The following is a 23135-nucleotide window of genomic DNA, read 5'->3' on the forward strand; positions in this document are numbered from 1 at the left end:
TTGGTCTTATTAACCAGTGACTATTAGTAAGTTGTTTGCCAAGACATAAAAGGGTTTAAGGGAGGCATGTCCAAACTACGGCCCTCCAGCTGTTGTGAAACTACAAGTCCCATCATGCCTTGTGACAGTTTTGCTATTAGTGAATGCTAAAACTATGGCAAGGCATGCTGGGATGTGTAGTTTCACAACAGCTGGAGGGTCATAGTTTGGACATGCCTGGTTTAAGGCATTTTATTTCTCACAGCAGCATATAAATGGTTAATACAATCAATGTTTGGTTGATATTTCATGTTGATATACATACATAGGATCACGGATTATCCTACAGTGCACATCTGACTTGTTAACAGCTAGTGTATATTTTTTTTTATAGGTCTGGGATAAAAGGAGGTGAAACCTTGGAGTAATCGTGCAGCCTTCAGTGCCTTAATAAGGTTGGAGATTCTCCAGATTGCTCCCAGTAGGGACTGTATATGCAGAGACTTTCTCCATGACAATTGACCATCGGTGGTACATGAGCTTAATTACACCCCAAACTGTATTTCAATTAAATTGGCAATGTGTGATCCAACATATTCCAATTGTTTGTTAAGCTGGTGTACTCCGTTAAAGCCTTCACCTCTGGCCAGCCCCTACTGCCACTCACAAACTGATGAGTTACTCTGCGTCCTTCTCCACCAGGTATCACACAGGACTGTTTTCACAAACTATGTTTTTTTTTTTCATGGATTGAGGTGTCCTAGCTCAAAGACTTAAAGAGACTGAACCTTTCTCAAGCATATCAATTACAGGGCACCTTGGGAATTAGCTGACAGGAATTGGCTTACAATTGGGCCCCACTTACTATCTCTGCGGCTTATTCAAAACTCCCACTGACATCATAAATAATTAATTGCGCTGAGCAAGGCAGCAGGGGTGCCATTGCCTTCTGCCGTCAGTTCAATCTCAGAGAAGTAAATAAATTACAGTCTTAGACAGCGGGAGTTTTGGAAACAACTTTCAGCTGTGTGATTCAGTTCACACAAGAGAAAACTCCAAACGATACGGCTACCCCATTTTTATGTTATTAAACTGCGAGGAGTCCATTGAACCCATGTGTTTAAACTGCAGTTTACTGGACATGCCGTTCAAAAATCTTAGCCTGCCACATGATTGTGCCAAAGTGCAGAGTTACTTGTTCTGTTTGGTTTACTCCTAAGGCAAAGCAGGCCCAGCGCTTCCAATAAAGCTACAATGACCATGTACTGTACATTCCCGAACATTGTAATGTCAATTAAATAGCGGTCTGACTTAGAAATGGAAGACATATATATCATCCGAAAAGGCTTAGCTACGCATACTGTATCATCGCATTTTAAATCTCATCAAAATTGTAAGGAAGGTTTTTTAACTAATTTTTGGGGTGTACAGATTGTCCATCCAAGATGGCGTACCAGAGACACTTTATGCAAATTATTATTATATAATTTAAATAAATATTTGATCTTATATAATTTTAAATGTATCAAATCAGCATTTTAAATAATAATTTTGCAGTGTCATTATGTATTTTTTAGTAAACAAAGTGAACTAAAAAAGAGTGCAAATAGTCAGACAGGCAGCTATCAGAGCACAATGAGTGTTTGTCCATCCACTAAAAGATAATAAATATGTGAAAAAAGAATTTTGGGTACTTATGTATTAGCAGGGCGCCCAATTAGCATACGTACGGCACCGTAGAGAAATCACATCACATGCGATTTTTGGCATGCGATGCGATTTTCCTATGTAATTTATTCACTGCTCTCTGTCCTTGGGCGTTGCGATGAGATCGTATCGGATCGCACCGCACTTAAAATTGCATGCGATTGCATGTGATTTGTAGGGTGCAATGCCATTTAAAAAGAAAACCAAATTTTGCAGCGCTAATAAAAATGAAAACCAGTACCTAGTTGGATTGACTATAAAATCACAATTTTATAAAAAGATATTTTTAAAAGAATAACACAATTTAATAGGCCACATGGCCACACATATAGTACATATACTAATAAAAATGCATGGGTGCAGTGAGCAGAACTCGGATAAACTGAATCACTGTCCGTTCCTATAATGCCTGGAAATTTGTGATAGGACCGCCTCTGTTATCAGAGTGGGTTATAGTTACCGTCCACCTTGCTCAATTGGGGGGAGAAAGTCCCTTTTGAGTAGAGAGTCCTTTAAGTAAGGAGTGGGGCTTGCCACTTGGTGTTGATGGAACAGGTATAAAAGAATATCCGGTCCTTTCAGGCTGGTTCGGGCAGTTGAAAAGGCAAATATGCTGGAGCCAGTAGTCCGCTTCTGCTTCTGGGGTTAGTGTCCACCTAACGCGTTTCGCTTGAAACAAGCTTTCTCAAAGGTATAATGGATGTCCAGGACTCTCTACTCAAAAGGGACTTTGGACGTACTAAGGGAAATTTGTATTCCATCAGGATCCATTCTCCCCCCAATTGAGCAAGGTGGACGGTAACTATAACCCACTCTGATAACAGAGGCGGTCCTATCACAAATTTCCAGGCATTATAGGAACGGACAGTGATTCAGTTTATCCGAGTTCTGCTCACTGCACCCATGCATTTTTATTAGTATATGTACTATATGTGTGGCCATGTGGCCTATTAAATTGTGTTATTCTTTTAAAAATATCTTTTTATAAAATTGTGAAGTCAATCCAACTAGGTACTGGTTTTCATTTTTATTAGCGCTGCAAAATTTGGTTTTCTTTTTCTGTGTATATTTTCAGGTTTGACATACCTGATCTTGTTTCAGCTGCTTCTGAGCAAAGCAGGTCACACCATGCGCCCCTAGGGGACTCCTCCCTTGCTCCCACAGCAAGTAGAGGGACCCCATCATTTCCATGCAATGCCATTTAATGTACTATACACTTGTATGACATACAATGGGATTTAGACACCCCACCCACTATCCACGCCATACCGAAGCGTGGCGAGCGCAGCAAGCCCCACGAGGGGCGCCTGAAAGCATCCTCCCGACCTTTTCATACCCCCACTATCCAAGTCGGCGTGGAGTTGATTTTAAATAAGCGTGGCGATCGGATGCGGAATACATGTAACGTAATCCGCGTGCGCTCGCCACACTATTTAAAATCAACTCCACGCCGACGTGGATAGTGGGAATATGAAAAGGTCGGGAGGACGCGTTCAGCCACCGCTCGCCACGCTTCGGGGTGGTGTGGATAGTGGGGGGGTGCCTAAATCCCATTGTATGTCATACAAGTGTATACTAATTTAAATGGCATCGCACCCTATAAAATTGCATGCGATCGCATGCGATTTTAGGTGCGGTGGGATGCGATGTCATCGCACTGCCCAAGGCCTGAGAGCAGTGAATAAATTACATAGGAAAATCGCATTGCATGCAAAAATCGCATGCGATGCGATGTTCTTACGCACAATCGCCCACTAAGCTATTTGCTTAGTGGGCGCCCTGCAAATACATAAGTACCGAATTTTGTGACTGATATAGTGCTTTCTGAGTGATATCATGCAAATAAACAAAACCTTTAAGTGAAAAAAGATAGGATATACATAACTTGGTTGTTACATTTATAGATCCACAAATTGGGAAGGCAGAGATGATCTAAAATGACGAGAAAAGCAACACCCCTTACCCAGTCAAGGGTATCACATTAATGGTGAGACACACAAAAAAATCATAGTGTAGTAATTATGGTAAAAGATAGGTTTTAATTTACACATAAAACTCGCAATAAATTGACGTTTAAAATCGTATGGTATCAGATTCCCACTGGCAAACTGCAACAAGATGATTTTTTTCTGGATTTTATGTATGAATTGTATAGATATGTTTTTATTCATTATGCTTTTTTTGTATTATAATCTATGCTTCGAATACTAACGGCTTTTATACCCTTATGAGAAGGACGTTTGGTGTTAAGACACCGCTCCCATGGATTTCCGGTCCGTATTGTATTGTGGAACGCATCGGCGCCCACTTCCGGGTTGGTGGAACGCAAGGCCATATTGCTTCCATATTGTGAGCAGTGTTTGCCTCGGGCTAATTTGTTTTATGCTGTTACCAATGTCAATATTTTGTGAGTGCATTTTATTAAATTACACCTTGTGGTTATAAATGATCTGCACAATTATTTGTGTCTCTGATCTCCCAGCTATAAACAGGGATATCAACTAATCAAATCCTTGCTGAAGGATACTGCTGCTTTATCATCGTTGGATCATTACTAATTAAAGAAACCGTACAGTTTTTGCCTATATTTTGTGTTTAGCACCTTATTTATTATGGTCAACTTTTGAGCGCTATGGTGTGAGTTTTCTCTTGGTCTTTCTTAGAAAGAGCAGAGAAAAGCTGGATGGATCTGTGCAGGCAGAGCTGGGGATAGTTACCCCAGGCTAATTTACAAGTACCCACTTATTTTTATTGAGCAATTCATTTTGCTAATTTATTCAATTTGTTCATTAAATTAATAGATTACTTGGTATACCATCAACTAATACAGTATGCCAAGTTTTCGGCTGTCTTAAAGAAAAAAGTACACACAAACATGAATATTGTTTACCTGTCAGTCCTATTTACCCATCATAATTGCCAAATCTCCCTGATTGCTGGGGAGACTTCCTGAAATAGCAGCAATCTCCCTGACTCCCTGAATTGTCTACAAGTCTACTTGATTGTACCTTCTTCACATAATATAGCTGTTTCATGGAACATCTGTGTCATTCCACTGCTTTGGTTTATGTGGCTCAATGATCCTGACAGCTGCAATAGGTTGAGGCCTCTTCACATTAATAGAGTGATTACAGTATACGAATTTTCAAATAAGGTTTCCCATGGTCACTTACTGTATATGGAACCATATGTACAGTACATAAACAAGCCCTGAAATTTACCCGGGTGTTTTCATCAATAAGTAAAACTTGCTAAGCAACAATGTTCAAGCAGAACACTAGACATCCACAGTGATTATAGTTGTTGCTTTCACAATCTCCCAGTAATGCATTATAAAAGGTAGGCAGGTATGGTACCACCATTATGCCTGGTTTTAGTATGGGTTGGGCAATGCCACTGGCACTTCTTGGTTGTTGTGAACCAACAGTCTATATACTGTAGACCTGCCTTCTTTCCTGTATACATTATTGGTGCTATCACTGAGGCTCATAGGACCAGATCCTCTAAGCTTCAAAAGTGATAAAATGGAGAGTGATAAACAGCCAGCCAATCAGCTCCTGTCACAGACTGTGTTTGAAAAATGTCAGACAGGAGCTGATTGGCTGGCTGTTTATCACTCTCCATTTGAACACTTTTGAAGCTTAGAGAATCTGGCCCCTAAAGAGCAATGGTTCTCATTGGGCCTCATTACCAAGCACCCCTGTGGCCATGTTGTGTGGTCGTGCAAGAGGAGTAAATGTAGGAGGAGTTTGTCACAGTGTAGGAACAAACAAGAAGGTGGCATGAGGAAGGGAGTGGGTCTTCCCACACCTCTGTGTGGGTTCCAGGTTATATATTAGTAGTGATTTAATTGTATGGGGACTCATCATAGGCACCTAAGGGGTATATGGGCATGTCTGATGCCATGTCAGGTAATTGTGGAGATGTCAGGCCATATTATTGCCACTTAACCAATAATCTCTGAGAAAGATCGGCCTAATATAAATATTCATAATTACCTTTTTTTGATGATGTAATAATGTTCTCGCAGCCCTGGGCTCCTGCAACACTTTTTATTGTCAGAGATGCAGCTACAGCTAATCATTAGAAGAAAGGTGAAATACTTTATAAGAGATCACCAGCATCAAAAGCCGGAGTGTGCGCTAGGACGTCTTTTATGTAAAACGCTATAGATCATGTTTTATCACATGTAGTGTAGTAGAAAAAAAGTTTGACAATAAAGACCGATACGTAACTCTGTGATCTCCGCTTGTTTGTCTTGCCTGCGACATTCCACAATCCAATATCCGCTTTTCAAGGCGATGTCACCTTCAGCATGTGCCAAGAGCAATTCTTCTAATACGCCAGAAGTTTAATGCAATAGCTATACAAATAATGCAAAATTAAGTACAGGTATAAGACTTTTTCCTAACCCCCAAAAAGCAATACAATATCAAGACTGACGTTCGCAAAATATTTTTTGAAGTCAGCAAACTTAGATTTTTTTTTAAAGGATTTAACCAATTAATTAATCATTTAAAGTCAGCCTCTGTCTTCCCATTTGAAATGTGAAAATATATTACAATAAAATCACATAAGCTAAGTCTGGATACATCTGTACAAAGCAAACGACTGGCCATAGAGTTGACCAGGTAAGCTATACACACTTACCAATCATCCATTTGATACAGCTGGGCATTTGAATTTAACATCCGGGTCAGCAGTCAGCCAGTAGTGGGTGGTTGGCGGGTCGTCTGTACACACAGCCAGACATGCCGATACACATTGTATCTGCAAGACACAGTATATCAGCATTGGCTGTGCCGCAAGGCTGATGTGTTTTTTTTGTGACGAACGTCGTTCACAGACGTATTAGGTGTACACACCTGCTAATCTACATGCAAGTAGAGATGGAGCCTTCTTCAGCTAGCCTTCTCTGGATAGCCATGGCGAGCCAAGGCCTATTGTTCTCAGCTGTAATACAATGCATAGAACAATACAGCAGGGAATTAGTTTAGGATTAGGGGCCTTATTCTGGTTCACTCCTTCCGGCAAATTCCTTCTCAAATGGACAAAACCATGTGCACTGCAAGGGGGGGGGGGGGTGCAAATGTAATTTGTGCAGAGATTTGGGTGGGGTTTTACTTCAAAGTGAGATCTATATTGCAGGGTAAAATTAAAGCAGTCGGTATTTTCCCTGCACAGAAACAAAATATGTCAGCCACATCGAATTCTCCCTGCACATGTTACATCTGCCCCACCTGCAGTGCACAAGGTTTTGTCCATTTAAAAAGGAATTTGCCTCTGAGAGTGAACCAGAATAAGGCACTAAGTCCGACAGCTCCGGCTCACTTACTGTAATCCTATTAAAGGGCTAGATGAGGATAGCTCTATCTGTATATCATTCACCAATATGATAAATGATTTATCAACTTCTGTGTACCCAGCCTTAGTCCCACTTGTGATCATGTTTTTGAACATTTTGGGGTAAATATGCTAAAGCTTCTAAAAATTGGTGATGTTGCCCATAACAACCAATTAGACTTTGTCTATCATTTTCTAGGATGCAATAAAGAAATAATAGACTGGTAAATTTGCTAAGACTGAATGGGTCGGAATGGTTGTATTCGCACCCTTTCAATGTTAAATACGTATTTCATGCATCTGTAAATTTACGAATGCACAAACACGTACGATTCGCATCTTTACTGTTAGGATTTTTTTGAGTTTGGAAAAATATGAATGAGTACACCATCGAGAGAATACGGCTAGAAGACCACATTCATTTCAATGATACCGATGGATTTACTAATGATTAGTATCGGCGAGTACAAATATGAAACACTAGTAAATACGAATGGCAAATACTGTATACTATGTTTTTTAGGGTCCCGGCCTGGGCTGAGTGGTCAGCCCAGGCTGGGACCCTAGGGGAGTCGGAACCCCCTTCCCCCAGTAAACGTGGGGAGGGAGAGGGGATGCCTTTTTTTGTTTATTATTTATTTAAGCTTATTTTTGCACTGAGAAGCATGCATGGATCAGTCAGATCCATGCAAGATTCTCAGTGCAAAAATAAGATTAAATAAATAATAAACCAAAAAAGGTGTGTCTCCCCCCCACCTTTATTGGGGGGTTCCCACTCCCCTAGGGTCCCAGCCTGGGCTGACCACTCAGAGGGATAATGCTTTGGCAGGGGGAACTAGTGTAAATAGTTTCTCCCAGCTGTGGCATTAGCCTGCTGGCTGTTTGGGCCCAGTGCTGGTTCTCAAAATACAGAGAACCCCTATTCATTTTACCCCCCTTATTTTGGGAACCAGGACCGGCCCTTGAGCCTGGTGATAGTTATAGAAATTGCAGGGATCCCCCAACTTTTTTGGATCCTGAATTTCTAAAACCAGGACCGGCTCTTTGAGCCCGAGGCTGGTTATTGCCATGGGGGAGGGGGACCCCAAGCCATTTTTTCCAATTATTTATTTAATCTTTTTTTCTACACTTCACAGCATTGCACGGATCACACTGCCAATCTGTATGTATTTGGCGGCCGTGTATATGACCGCCAAATATGTATACGACCCATTACAAATACGAACCGCTACGATATCGAAAAATACGTATGATAAGAACAGGACGGCTTTGTAAATTTGTCGTATTCTTCTTTTGTGATTTTGGGTCGTATACGGCTGACTGCGTTTGTACAGGGATCGGGCGCCTTAGTAAATTTACCCTACAGAATTTGATTGATTGCTACAGGTAACAACCCCTCTTTTCAATTTTAGAAGCTTTAGTAAATTTACCCCTTTGTTTGCAACTAACACATTTGCTATTAGCCACAGCCGAGACTCCCAAGCAGTTCACTAGTGCTGGTTAAGTTCTGCTATTTGCACCTACAGCTGATCTTGTGTAAATAATACTGTGTCACATTCCCAGGTCTATAATCCTCATTGCCTGCAAAGCTTTCTGTTCGCTATTAAACAAACACACCCTACATGTACTAGGATACAGGATAGGTTGGCCATAGCAGCCAATCACCTATATCAAGCACAGCCTATAAAATAATCAGAATCGGATTCATTGTTAGGGGGCAACTTCTCCATCCGTCCTCTTTAGATGGCGGGATACATCTCCCAGTTACCATTTTTTCAAATGCTGTTGGATTTATTATTTGAAATAGGTGGTGGAACCATGGGCTGTAACAGAGGACAAGAAGAAAGTGGGCGAAAAAGAAAGTGGAAGGAGGCAAAGAAGCAATACTGTAGGTATTATAAAACTTGGTGGTGTGAGCGGATTGGGGTAAAAATGCCATCTTATGCCCTGGAGCAGATGGGTGTACTTTATAACAGCAGCCCACATAGTGATACACCAGTCCAGGGTTGATTGGCTTTTAACACCCATGCAGGTGTAAGCACCAATTAGCCTCCACTGAGGCACATACTGGGCCTAATGGATGGAGCCCTCCCTCATTCTCCAACCATTATGCAGCTTTCACAAAAGCTAAAATAGTTCTTACCAAGCCATTTACAAACACATGCCGATAAACATGATACCACTGCTTTTATCACATAACAAAATTTAATTAAAACCATAAAAATCTATTTTTAGATTTTATTAAATTGATTGTTTTGACATTTTTCCCATTGTTTACTTTGCTTAAATTTACATTTTGGGGTTACAATTCCCATTAGGGAGAAGATAAGGGTCAGATTCAAGAATTATATTATACCATTTTTCCAACCTTGACTTACAATGTATGAATGTGTGAATGTGGCCCATATACCCAATATACCCCCCTCCTTATTTCATGTCATTGGTGCATACAGTATTAGAACGGCACATGGGGCCTTATTCTGGTTGGAGCGGCCAAACGTGCGTACGTTCCAAAACAACGTACGCTATCCGTACGCGGCCGTTGGGGTTAAGTCCACCCACAACTCAGCCGCATACGTACGGCCAGAAATAACGGCAAAGGGGAGTGGCGTACAATTGAGCGTACGCCAACGTACACGGACAGGCCAGCCCTTACACTCCGACAACTGGCGTACAACTGAGCGTACGCCACCGTTTACGGACGTCTCTCGTCCGTCTTCCCACCGACTTCTTGCGGCTATCTGAGCGTACGCCAGCTTGCACGGACGGGTCCCTATTGTTTTCAATAGAAAAGTCAGCTTATGTCACCGCTCGTGAGAGTGAGCGTACGTCCGTGTACGCTGACATACCCTTCACATATATGGACCTGCAAATCTTGCCTTTCAACTATAATTATGAAAATTAATTAATTGATTGAATTAATTAATGGGCAAAATAGTGCCCATGGGCTTAAAACATTGCTGAAACATCCTTTGTAGGTGTTAGATGTGGTTTATGTTACTGTATCATAAATACAAAACCTATGTTTGTATTAGAGTGAACACGTTGACACATGTCGACTTGTGTAGATTGAGTGTGCTACTGTGTAAAGTCTATGAAAGCACGTAGTGAATGTGTATAACTGTTTAACAAATACCTACCTTAGCATATATAAGCAGGTCTTAAAAAGATTCTTACCTTAAATTAAACAAACCTTTAAATGTAGAGAAGTATAGAAAGATAAGCTTCCAATGTGTTTGAGTGCTGTGTGTGGCTTGCAGGTAGTGAAATCATGGTTTGGACTTAATAGACTGCAGCATTGGTTATTACATTCAGGTGTATGTGTTTGGTAGTAATCAGCGTAAATTAGCAAACCCAGGCGCACGCTGGCATGCGGTATCTGTAGGGGTGGTTTGAGATGGCGGTTGGCGGCCGCCTGTTTTGTGTCCGAAATGAACGGTGCCTTAGTCGATCGTGCGGTAGTAGCACAGCTCATTTTTGGTGCACACCCCCGTGTACGCCCATATTTACGCCCATTTTCAATCATTATTTCGGCCGCTCCCCTCATCACGCCCCTATGCCGCCCCCAATGCCCGTACACTCGCGTATTGGTTTTTTCGCACGTAGAGACCCGTCCGTAAGCGATGTGGAGTGTTCGCGCCTGCGCATTAGCGAATGTACGCATGCGCAGATCATAAAAAACCCCGGGACGTACGCGTACGGCCCGGCCGCTCCAACCAGAATAAGGCCCATAATCTGTGTTGACAAGTAAAAAGTCATGCTATACCACAAAAGGATGAGTTTATATTAGCGAATGTCAGCATGCGAGAGAGATTTCTTCTAGTGGTGCTTCCTGTAGCAGTGCATAAGCCTCTAAGCAAGTAGAAGGTCCGTTTGGTTCACTATGGTTGAGGTTTTTAAGGTCAGAGACCATGGGGATGACTGTGAGTTGGGTGCAGTCACATGCAAATATTCCTCTGTTGTAAGACCGTAAAGGACATACAAGGGAATTGCTGTTTGAAACCCTAGACCAGTGGTAGCCAACCCTAGCCCTCGAGAGCTACCAACAGTTCCCATTTTCCAGACATCCTAGCTGCTGCACAGCTGCACTCATTAATCACTGACACATTTTAAAAGATCCACAGATGGAGCTAATTAGCTCACTTGTGATTCTGTGAGGATACCTGCAAAACATGCACTGTTGGTAGCTCTCGAGGACTTGGGTTGGCTACCCCAGCCCTAGACCATGGGTCTTCAAACTGTGGCCCTCCAGATGTTGTGAAACTACATGTTCCAACATGCATTGCCACATTTTTTCCTATAAGAGCATGCCAAAACGGTCAGGGCATGCTGGGACATGTAGTTCCACAACATCTGGAGGGCCACGGTTTGAAGACCCATGCCCTAGACCAGTGGTGGCCAACCTGTGGCTCTTGAGCCTCATGCGGCTCTCCCCCTTGTAAAGTGCGGCTCCTGCTCCCACTGCTGCCCACCGCCCACCGTCTGTCCCAGTCCCTCCTGCTGTCGGATCCCTGAATCCCTTCTCCTTCTGAGGGGAGGAGAGCGTGCATCGCGCATCTCTCCTACCCCTTACTGTGCATCCTTGTGGCTGGGCCATCCGCCAATCAGAGCTCGTGGGCCAGCAGCCAATCAGGAGCCGGCCAGCGAGCTTTGATTGGTGGGCGGCCCAGTCACAGGGAAGTGAGGGGGAAGGAGACGTGCGGTGTGCTGTGCTCTCCTCCCATCGGTGACATGACAGGAGGACTGCAGGGGGACACCAGACTGTCCTCTCCCCGCCTGGCAGCAGCAGCAACAACGATGAGTGCTGCTGCTGGGAAATTTGCACTGTGGGGGCATAGCAGTTTGTGGCACTGTGGGGGCATAGCAGTTTGTGGCACTGTGGGGGCATAGCAGTTTGTGGCACTGTGGGGGCATAGCAGTTTGTGGCACTGTGTGGGGCATAGCAGTTTGTGGTACTGTGTGGGGCATAGCAGTTTGTGGCACTGTGGGGGCATAGCAGTTTGTGGCACTGTGGGGGCATAGCAGCTTGTGGCACTGTGGGGGCATACCCGGCACCGTGGGGGGCATATGTGTATCTGGCACTATTGGGGGCATATGTATATATGGCACTGCACTATTGGAGGCATATTTGTATCACACCCATCCAAAGGGTCAAAATAGACTACGCCCCTTTTTTTAGGCGCATGTGCCTTCGGCACGCGCATGATGTCGGCTCTTTAGCTTGACTACTGATATTTTTCGGCTCTTTACCTCTGACCGGTTGGCCACCCCTGCCCTAGACAGTCAAATAAATTACTTGTGTAAAAAACAAGAGAATAAAAGAAAAGGATTATAATGAGTTACAGTAATGGATTATGTATACTCTCTGAAGTATAAATTGCTCTGATCAGTGAGCTTGCTACATGCTTCCGTGCAAGAGTCATGACTCAGTATGACACTATCGCCAACGCGTTTCATCTCACTAATGAGGCCTTGTCAAAGACCATCCGTTCCTGCAGCCTACGGATTCAGGTGTGTTCAAATTAAAATGTGGATGCAAGAGGTTCATCAGAAACATGAATCGCTCACTTCTTTCCAACACCTACTGTAATTGAAGTGCAGAAGTCGATATACCATCAAAACAAGCTGCCCGGAAAAGCCTTCATCATATTAGTCTGACATAACATTTTATTCATAATAATGACCTGCAATGTTTACTTTATATAACCTTTTTTTTTTTTTTTACACATTTTTTATTTGAATTTATATAACAAATGTGAGTAACACCGGCATTTTTTTAGCGGATATTGTGCGCATTTCTCACAGAGATGTTGGCTATCAAGGGTAATCAACTACACGTGGCATGGTAATGACATTAATATATTCCAACACGCAGTATTTAAAGTACATTTTGAAATCACAGCTGGAAAAGTGCTGGAACCCAACATGTCATTTGTGCTATGATCATGCAAATTTAAAATTTTTTGCAGCGCTGTAAAACCGACCCAAAAGTCTAGTACTTGTATAGTAAATAGCGCCTGACATGTCAAAACAGTATAATGTGTGCCTAATTTGTTAATATTAAAGTTACATATTAGCCCGACTGTTTCCAGTCATTTTCGTTATGAAGCTTTGTATTCATACAACAAAACAGCATTTGATCCCGTAACTAATGTAATAGAAAATACACATACGTACACAAAAACTGAAAGTGAACAACGCATTTCCAATTTTCATTTATTTCAAAACAGCAAATCTGTCTTTTGATTCTGTAAAGTACAGTACGTCAATTATCCTTTCAGTGAAGACAAAAAAATACACTGAAAAACACTGAATCCATATAATTCTTATGAGAAACAACAATTGTTCTATTACATTGTAACAATTTCTACACAAACTTCAATAAGTAAACCTCTTTTGATCAGCGAGAAACGTGTTAAACAGACATGTCTGCAATATTAAGCATTTCATTGTGATGAGAAAATAGAATTAAATAAGATTAACACTTTCACCTGAATGTCCCGTGTGTAATATTCTGCGCTAAAGAGCTTTCGCTTTCAAACGGATTAGAATCCAGGGACCGCACAGAAGTATTCCATGACCCAGCATTTGTGATGTCACCAATTTCTCGAGAACTGTCTGGATATACTCTAGGTTGCCAAGAATATTTGTTTAGCTAAAAAAAACAACTGCAGTGTTTATGTGAAAGGTGCACTTTAAACACAGTGAGCATATGTACTAAAGCGTAGAGAGACAAACAGGGGGGGGGGGGGGGGGGTTATTCAGCTAGGATAGCATGAGAGAAACTGGACACATGCGGTGAGTGCTGCGATTGCAATCTCAGAATCGCAAATGCCTCAGGCAGATATATTCATAGGGAAAGGTGGTCGGTGTTTAGAAAATTGAGGGCATATCGACCCATTTCTTTGGGCTTGGTAATACTAAGCATTGCGTTGCGTAGGCAGTTTCTTTGGCCTTGCAATGCACTCTACAACTGCAAGCCTGCGTAAGGTCATTACTCAGGCTTGCAGTCGCAGATGAACATCGCGATGTTCATCTTGAACTGTGAAAGCATTGCAGTTTTATTAACCGCAAATGCAGGTTGCAGTGTATACAATCAGATAGTAGTGTATACAATCCATGCGGAATGAAGGCCAAAGTATAAAGTGACAAAAGCTCTTTTTTAATTGATCTATCTCCATGGTATGATACATATCCCCAATGTCAGCACAAAAACACGGGTAAAAAACATCCTCCGACAGATAGCTGGGCTTTGAAGAACTGGAGAACAGAGTCACTTGGCTACAAACCTCTGCTGGAAATTAGTCCAGTACTAGGTTTGCTGTCTAACATGATTCCTTAGAGTTGGTAGGTGGTAGAGAAAACGGTTATCCATATACTGGTATCTAGACCAGGAGACCAAATAATAAAGGACACATTAGTGTGCGTCTCAGACGTGCAAACTTGGTTCTATATGTAGAAAGAGGGTTTGTGCTGTGTGGTGGGTATAACTTTGCTACAACAGTCACATGGCATAGTTTGTTATATTAGAATTGGACACCGTGGTATGTACTTAAGATTACCCGTGATGTCATAGATATACAGTATGGTGTTATGACTGTAAGCTCTTACAAGTTCAAGAACTTGCATTATTCGCACAACTTACAGCAAGTAAATCATTGTTATGCAAATTGTTAAAATTCCCACTTAAATTCCATCTCCCGCAAAGGCTTTAGAAAACCACTAATTTAGAGATCAAATGGATTTGTTTTTGGCAAATTCTGACCCGATCAATGAGTGGACTGGACAAGAAAGATTGTAGTGACCTAACTCAACATACTCGTTGCGTAACCTATGGAAGTGGGACATAAGTGGAATAAATAGTGTGATCAATACAGATAAATAACAGGGTTGTAGTTTGGCATTTGTTCCCAAACAACCTTTCTGCACGGTGAGGTTTTGGTGGTCATCGGAAAAGTTTGCCACTAGTCCGAGAATTGACTTTACAGAGACTGAAATTACAACTCAAATGATCAACTCATCCACTGCATGTGAAAAACATAATACTCATAAGTACAGTACATATTGGTTAATGCGCAGTAACAGTGGATAAAAAGACATGACAAAGTATTGCGGTACTGTAAATTCACAACTGCTTACATACAGTCTGGTGACAGCTGGTGCAGGCAATAAACGTACAACTTGTGTATTGCTTAGTGATAGGATCACACAGTAAGTAACATTGATTTTCAAAGTACAGAAAACTGTAAGCAAAGATGTTAGAATCAATAAATCAGTATGGACAATTGTCTTCAAAAGCAGCTTATTGCAGTAAGAGAAATATATGATTACGTTCTATCGAAAAGAAGTTCTAGGAAAATTAATAAATAAAGTCAGAAACAACAAAAAAAAATTTTTTTCATTACAAACATAATTCTCGTTTTCAATTTCTAAAACAAATTGCTTTTCTAAGTAACGTAACACTATACAAAGTGCTATAAAAATAAACACAAATAATATACTACTGTATGATTGCTCCTAAATCAAATATATTCCAGTTCAACAAATAAAAAAACAAAAAAAAGCAAACTTTCTCTTCAAAACCTGGAAATTGTATTAATTGCTTATTGTATTGCATCAACTTTGCGATGTATATGGACTTCGTAGCAGTCTGTATTGAAAGAATAGCAGTTAGTGGCAGTTACATAGGGCTGCGGTCAGGATCCCATTGGTCGGAATACCGACAGCGGAATCCAGGTGTTCCGTCTCCTGATGGTGAGTACTTGGGTTAGGCACAGGAGGAGGGTTAGTGTTTGGCTGTGGTTTGGGTTAGCTTGGAGTTAGGGATCGGGGTAGGGTTAAAATACTTACTGTACTGGGATCCATTGGAAATTTTGACTATCAAGATACTGCTGTCAGCATCCTGACCATAGGGATAACCAGAATTTGGACCCACCCGGTTATATCATATTGCTTTTGTGAAATCGTACAGCATAACCCAAAATCTAGTTGTAAGGCAGCGCTTACAGATTTCTGACTTCAGGGCCCATAACAGTGCACGTTGAACTTCTCTCTAGTCATTCATTGCATGGGCTGACATTTTACAAGACCCACAGATGTTACCAATGATTTAACTTGTGACACTATATGAGATGCACTGATAAAAAGCCTTGAGGACTGGATTTGGGAAACACCGATTTAAGACATTCGGGAGATGTTGTGCACAGTGTCAAAGAATGTTTGGCCCAGCAATGGTCAAGTGCAATTGTTGCCCAATACCCTATAAACATTACAGTAACGTAAAGCGATAAACATAATTATTTGATGTGGATGCTGCAAATAGTGTCTACAACATTATGGTAATTCTATTTAAAGCATTGTAACTGTGTCAGAATTATAACTTTAGACATGATTGTAAAGCAATAATGGCCGTAATAACATTACAGCGGTGTCTGTAATCTTCCATCATTATAGTACCACTGACAGTTATCAGCAGTAACTTCAACAAAGTACCTACTGTACTTCCCAATGTAAATCATGCTTTTTAGAAGCAATGTTCCTAGTTACCTATATTGCCACATGTATTTGACAATACGGCCTTATGGGGCGCACACACGGGGCGATTTCACAGAATTTTCGAAGCAATATAACTAGATCACTTAGAAAATGCCCCTACATCGCTCCGTGTGTAGGGGCCATAGCAATAGCAATATGCGGCCCGGCAAGTTGCTATTGACCAGCGATTCATATCCAGTATGCTGGATAAATCTAGTTAACTGCCGGTCAGAAACAGTGTTCTCATTGGAGAACACTGGCCCTGATAGATCGCTCAGCACACATTGCTGTGAAGCACTGTGCCGAGCGATCTAAATTGCACAGATCACTCTGCAACATCTCTCCGGGTTTAGGCCCCTTTAGTGCACAAGGCGTAAAACAAATCGAAAACTATTTTTGAAACTAGTGTAAAGTCTATAATTAATCGCAACTTAATAAGCTTTGATGATCTTAGTGCAAATTAACTATTTGGATTCAGGATGGATGTGCACTAGGTACCAGATGTGTGAACAGCATAATAAATGAACAGGACTAAGCAGGTTCTGCAAGAAAAAAAAAAAATTGCACCGCAAAGGCAGCATGAAAATGTGACTCCTACTTAATTGTACTTCAATTACAAACGGCATATATATAGTACTTGTGTATACACGTACAATACAAATGTGTATTTAAGTATCAGGAAACTAATTACCCAGTAAGTTCTATTTGTGTGTATGAATGGAGCTTCTTCATCCATTGGGAGTATTGTGAAACAACCTTGAGCATATGCTGCGACACTGTGTATTGTGACGATTGTTCTGCAATTGTTCTACAATTTTTCCAGACAGCTTGGGTAAAGACGCAGCCTCAGTTCTTAGTAGATGTCAATATTATGAAGGATAAGGGCCACTCTGCACGGAATGTAAATCTAAAAGAGAGAGCAATTCAGAAAAGAAATCAGAAAGCGCTGGTAGAAGTACACAGAGCTAGAATGGAAGATTGTTCTGTTTGTGTAACTGCGACAGGCACAATGCAGTGCACACAATGGAAGGTGCGGTAAGGAGTGTTGGCCACTAGAGAGCAGCAAGTCATTCTCAGCTGTGGCTAAAACACCTCTAAATGTTCTTTAATCAATAACACTTGAAGGTGCAGCACATTTGTGTCTATTAGAATTATTTAGCAGCTGAAAACAGTTTCGGAGCAACAAATGAGTTCAGTACAATAACATCATGTCTTAGACGTCTCTTGTTGTGCTGTACAGAAAGAAAATCATAACCGTCTAAAATCATAACCGTCTCCTGTGAAAAAACAGGTTACAAAATTGTGTAACATAGAAACATAGAATTTGACGGTAGATAATAACCACTTGACCCATCTGGTCTTGGTGGATCATAACTCAGGTTACTGATGTGTAACAAGAAAGTAAAAACCTTTATAAATGCATATATTCTGAAGATGCTAATGTCAACATACCTGGGGCCAGATGTACGAAGCTTCAAAGAGGTATAAAGTGGAGAGTGATAAACAGCCAGCCAATCAACTCCTTCCTGTCATTTTTCAAACCCAGCCTGTAACATGGCAGTTAGGAGCTGATTGGCTGGCAGTTTATCACTCTCCACGTTATTACTTTTTGAAGCTTGATACATCTGGCCCATAATCCCTAATAAAATTTAGATTATTTCAGGGTTGCCGACCCTCCCGGAATTTCCGGGAGTCTCCCAAAAATCGGGTCCCCCTCCCGGCCCCCCGGAAGGGTGGGCAACCCTCCCGGATTCAGGGGGGATCCCCGCTGTCCCCCGGATCGCGGCATTAAAATCCTCGGGTCTCAGAGGAGGGGGCGGAGCTAAAACGGCACAATCACGTCATTTTAGCCCCACCCCCTCCACGGAGATCCGTGAATTCGCTGGTTTAACATCATGGGGGCGGGGCTTATTGATGTCACTCTTAAGCCCCGCCCCCTGAGCGGCTGCTGAAACTCTCCTCTCCAGGCTTCTCCCGGAGAGGAGAATAATAAAGTCGGTAACCCTGGATTATTTGGGGCATTTTTTTTCCATTGTTGGCTTTTGGAAATGGAAAAAAATAAGTACCATGTCCTTACCCTGAAACAGAGTCAGTGGTCACAGTGGGGTAAATGTATGAAGCAGTGATAACAGTAGTAAGGCAGTGGAGAAGTTGCCCATGACAACCAATCAAATGCTCTCTATAATGTTATAGTATGCAAATTATAAACGTAACTTCCATGCTGATTGGTTGATAAGGACAACTTCTCCACTGGCTCACTTCTCCCCTTTTATCATTGTTTCATACATATACCCCAGTATTAGGTACAATTGCTCGGTAAGGTAAATATCTAATCAGGCAAATCAGGTGGCAGCAACTCAAAGTATTAACCAAGCAGAAATCAGGCGGTCTATAGGTTAAACCCAAAAAGATGACCCGCACTTGATAGACTTTGAAAAAGCTCAACGCGCACTAGGTCGACTCAGAAAAAATGTCGACACATGAAAAGGTCGAATGATTATCTTTTAAATTGGGGTGTCAATGTTGATACCAAATGATGCTGAACATGTGGACCCTCATTTAGTTTCACACTTCGCTTTGCCACGCTTCAGCTATTCTCATTCGTAAACATGGATGTTAAAAAAATTAATAAGCCTGAAAAAAGTAAAAAATTAATTATCTAGTTGCGGTTGGATCTACTCAGTACCAGGAAGGTGTACTTAATAAAGTGGTTAATGGGCCCAATCTAGTGCATCCATAGCGTTTTGCATTGCAATTTCTGCAATGGGTGGTTTTTCTTACTTTCTGGGTGGCGACTTGTAGTTTGCAACAACTGCTTTTTCGATAATTATTGATCCATGCTGAATTAGGCTCAATGAATGGTTCTTTGGTGTTACCGGATTTTAGTAGTGTTTATATGTTACAGCCATCCATAGTCCTTTACTTAGCTGTATATGTGACTAACAAAACTCAATCCTTGATATCTATACCCCTTTCACATGCAAAACATGGGTTGCACCCGTGTTTGTGATCCAGGGTCTGACCCGGCGTCGGTGCTTTACTACTAAACCCGGGTCCCAGTGTGATTTGGGTTTAACCCTTCTTATAACCCGGGTCGTAATTCCGTGTTGGTTGATTCGAGTTATAAGCTTTTGTTCTTTCACACCACACTTCGACCTGGTCAACGCGTCACCAACCCGAAAATTAGCCGTCTCCGAGGTGTGATGTCAATAGGGTACTAAATAAATTTCCCCAATTTAGCCTATAACACAGATTTGTATATGAAATCTTTGCTGTCTCGGAACATTGGATTCTAAAATTCTTATTCTTATATAGTAAGTCTGATTTTAGAGCAGTAAAGTATTGAGCTTGGTTTTACTGTTTACAAATTTGTGCAAAGATATATTTTCTTTAATATGCACTATTAAGCACCTTGAGTCCTGTTGGAGAAAGTGCGTTATATAAATTATACCTACTACATATGTAAAGAAAAAAATGTACTTACAGTATGTAAAGCTAAGAAATTAAAGCTGGCCATACACTCGCCCTCCGAGAAGTCTCAATTTCCCTTGAACCCGGCAGCTTCCCGTGTACCAGAATCGCATGCGGTCTTTTCTCATGCAAAATATCACATGGGTTCCCAGCCAAGGCTCCGGCCTTAAAAGAGCCTTAGTGCAGAACTAGCGATCAGGGGGCTCCAATCCGATGCGCACGGAACCGCGCATCCGATAGGATTGGAGCTTAAACACATCTGATTTATGAGCCCAAGGCATTGAAACTGGATTAAATCGGGCAAAATCAAACAAGTGTATGGCCAGTTTTAGGGGTTTATTCTGATTCACTCGGAAAGGCACAATCACTCTCTAATGGACAAAACCATGTGCACTGCAGGTGGGGCAGATGTTTTTGGGTGTTTTATGGTTTCTGTGCAGAGTAAATACTGGCTGCTTTATTTTTACATGGCAATATAGATATCAGTTTGAAGTACACCCCTACCCAAATCTAATTCTATCTGCACGTTACATCAGCCCCACAAGCAGTGCATATGGTTTTGTCCATTAGAGCGTGATTGTGCCTTTCCGAATAACCCCCTTAGTCCTAAAAGGGAGAAACATATAAATAGCTTCAAGCAACACAAAAATACTTCACCAATCTCCCAGAATATAAATTTAGCATAAGATCTGTATAAGTGTGTCATGAAATTAAATACAAATTTTGGAAATGGTTTTGAATGGTAAAATATTGCTTTAAAGTTGCACTATGACATATTGGGGGAACTTTACTAAGATGGGAGATCTACAGATGGAGCGGGTGTCATCTTTGCAGGGGCTGGCGGTGGATTCGCCACGCGCCAGCCTTTGGAAGGGACGCGCGCGTGCGTCCACTTACAACAGAGTTCACCACGCCGCGTTCCCCCACCTCTCCGCTCCCCCCCCCATAACCCTGCCCGTCTCCCTGAAGCGGAGACAGGCAGGATTCCCGTCCGCTGATGACGGGAAACTGGAATGTGCGATGTAGCGTCCGCTCGCAAGCGGGGCTGGTCTGGTGAGCCCCGGCGCTGGATGAGCGGCGCTACATCTGTAGTTCACATGGGATGTTGCTATGGGCGAACAATCAGAATCTACGTCTTTAATTAGCACCTTCTAGAATATAAAATAAAGTATGATTGGTTGCCCGTAGCAACATCCTATGTGAAGTAGAACTCTCATCTTAGAAAATTTCCCCCCATTATGTTATCTCTCTATTCTAGAAGAGGGTGCTCTATGCAAACTTTGGAAGGTCTTTCACTTAATAGCGCCTACGGAATTACAATACATGGAAAAAATATTTCAATAAAGTCCTGTTCTTACCATGTCAAACATTTTTGGGTACAATTGAATTAGCAGATATAGCAGAACTTACTGAAATAGTCCCCCCGGCAGTATTATATAGCTTTGACCAATATAATGTAGAAATTGTTGTTAGAGCCAGTTATTCAAATATATACAACATTTACAAAAACCTACATACTGTACAATAAATATTTGATATAATGGAACATAGTCTTCCTTTAAACCCCCGATCTACCATCATTAAAGTCATACTTACCAAAATTGAATATGGACGGTTATTAAAGGGGACATTCTCAGTAAAGAATTCAGTCCTGTGATTGAGCCTTTGATGTCCTCCAAACTCTGCGGCATCAGTATCCAACGCGATCATATACTTGGAATCAAAGTATTAAGGAACGTGTTTATTGGATAAAAAAAAAACATGATGGCAAACTTCAGATGAACCATATTGAAAGACTTCAAGTGCAGTTGTTCCATAATTGAATGCTTTGTGAATTTGCACAACATTGATCAGCTCTAAATAACCCCAATAGATAGCATCTGTGGTTGTATACAACTGGTGTACCAATAAATAATAATGTTACTAATTTAGTTTAAAAATATATTTGTTTTCAGCTTTGAAGTCTGAATGATAAAATATTAGTCATTGATTATTATACTTCGATTAGTCTGCAAAATTCCACACACCATATGTTTAATAGAAATACGTATTGGTGGGTCCTATAATTAATATATTTCACATGTGAACACAATTGTGCTTGAGGGGCCTGTGTTACAGGAGCTATAAAACTGATGCTATCAAAACATACTCTGGAGAGTTCGACCTGTAAAAATTTACTATTGACTGTTAAAGCGTAAGTTAATTTTAAGCACCTGCTATAACGTGGTACACATATGTACCATAAAAATATTTAAAAAAAAAAGAACACTAATTTTCTATGCACACAGTTTGTACACAGAGCTGTCCATTTACAAGATTACTGCGTATAGCCGCGTATTAAGGTTTACCGCAGTTTACTGAATGCCGCATGCAGTCCCCGGGCCAGCAGTCCCATACAATGGTACGCATAGCGGAATCTCACTGTGCCATGATGAGCTTTACACAATACATCAAAGCTATATGAGGACACGTCTGTAAATAAATCACATTAACTTGAACTGATATGAAATTTAAGTCAACTGAACAAAGAGACGTACGCAAATCCAATGGATACTATACATTGCTGATGGTCTTCCTAAAAAAAAAAAAACTCTCAACACTACAATCCATTTTGAATGCTGCTGCAAGGCTGATCTTCCTGGCTATACATTTATCGTCTGCTGATCCACTCGGTCAGTCCCTCCATTGGTTGCTGTGTATTACCGCATTCAATATAAAATACTTCTACTTACATACAAAGCCATCACTCTGACATCACACCGACTTATATCTCTTCACTTATCTCAAAATATATCCCCACCCGACCTCTCCGCTCTGCACAAGATCTGCGTCTCACATCAACACTCATTACTCGCTCCCACTTACACTTGAAGGATTTTTATTGGGCAGCACCCACCCTATGAAATGCCTTCCACGTACATGACGATTCTCCTCTAGCCTCCAAACAAGCGTTCCCTGAAAACTCACCTCTTCAGGCAAGCCTATATTCCTGAACCCCACATAACCTCCAGTAGCTTTCATATCTAATTGCATCCCATCAGGACTGTCTTGTAATCTGATGGGACTGCCATGCTATGGAATCCTATCCTTATGTATCCCTC

General features: G+C 41.4%; 1 protein-coding gene across 1 annotated transcript in view; it reads right to left on the reverse strand.

The window, feature by feature from the left end:
- Window positions 1–13785: 13785 nt before the first annotated feature.
- The window catches only part of GBE1 (1,4-alpha-glucan branching enzyme 1), a 134923-nt gene continuing 125573 nt past the window's right edge, over window positions 13786–23135 (reverse strand). Inside the window, exons 16-17 of the mRNA XM_083171924.1 lie at window positions 21631–21748; window positions 13786–17470 (exon numbers count right to left, since the gene is read on the reverse strand). Coding sequence (XP_083028050.1) covers window positions 17417–17470; window positions 21631–21748 — 172 coding nt within the window. The 3' untranslated portion in view covers window positions 13786–17416. The remainder of the gene's footprint in view (window positions 17471–21630; window positions 21749–23135) is intronic.

This window comes from Crinia signifera, chromosome 2 (genome assembly GCF_055691185.1).
Source record: "Crinia signifera chromosome 2, ASM5569118v1, whole genome shotgun sequence".
Classification (NCBI taxonomy): Eukaryota; Metazoa; Chordata; class Amphibia; order Anura; family Myobatrachidae; genus Crinia; species Crinia signifera.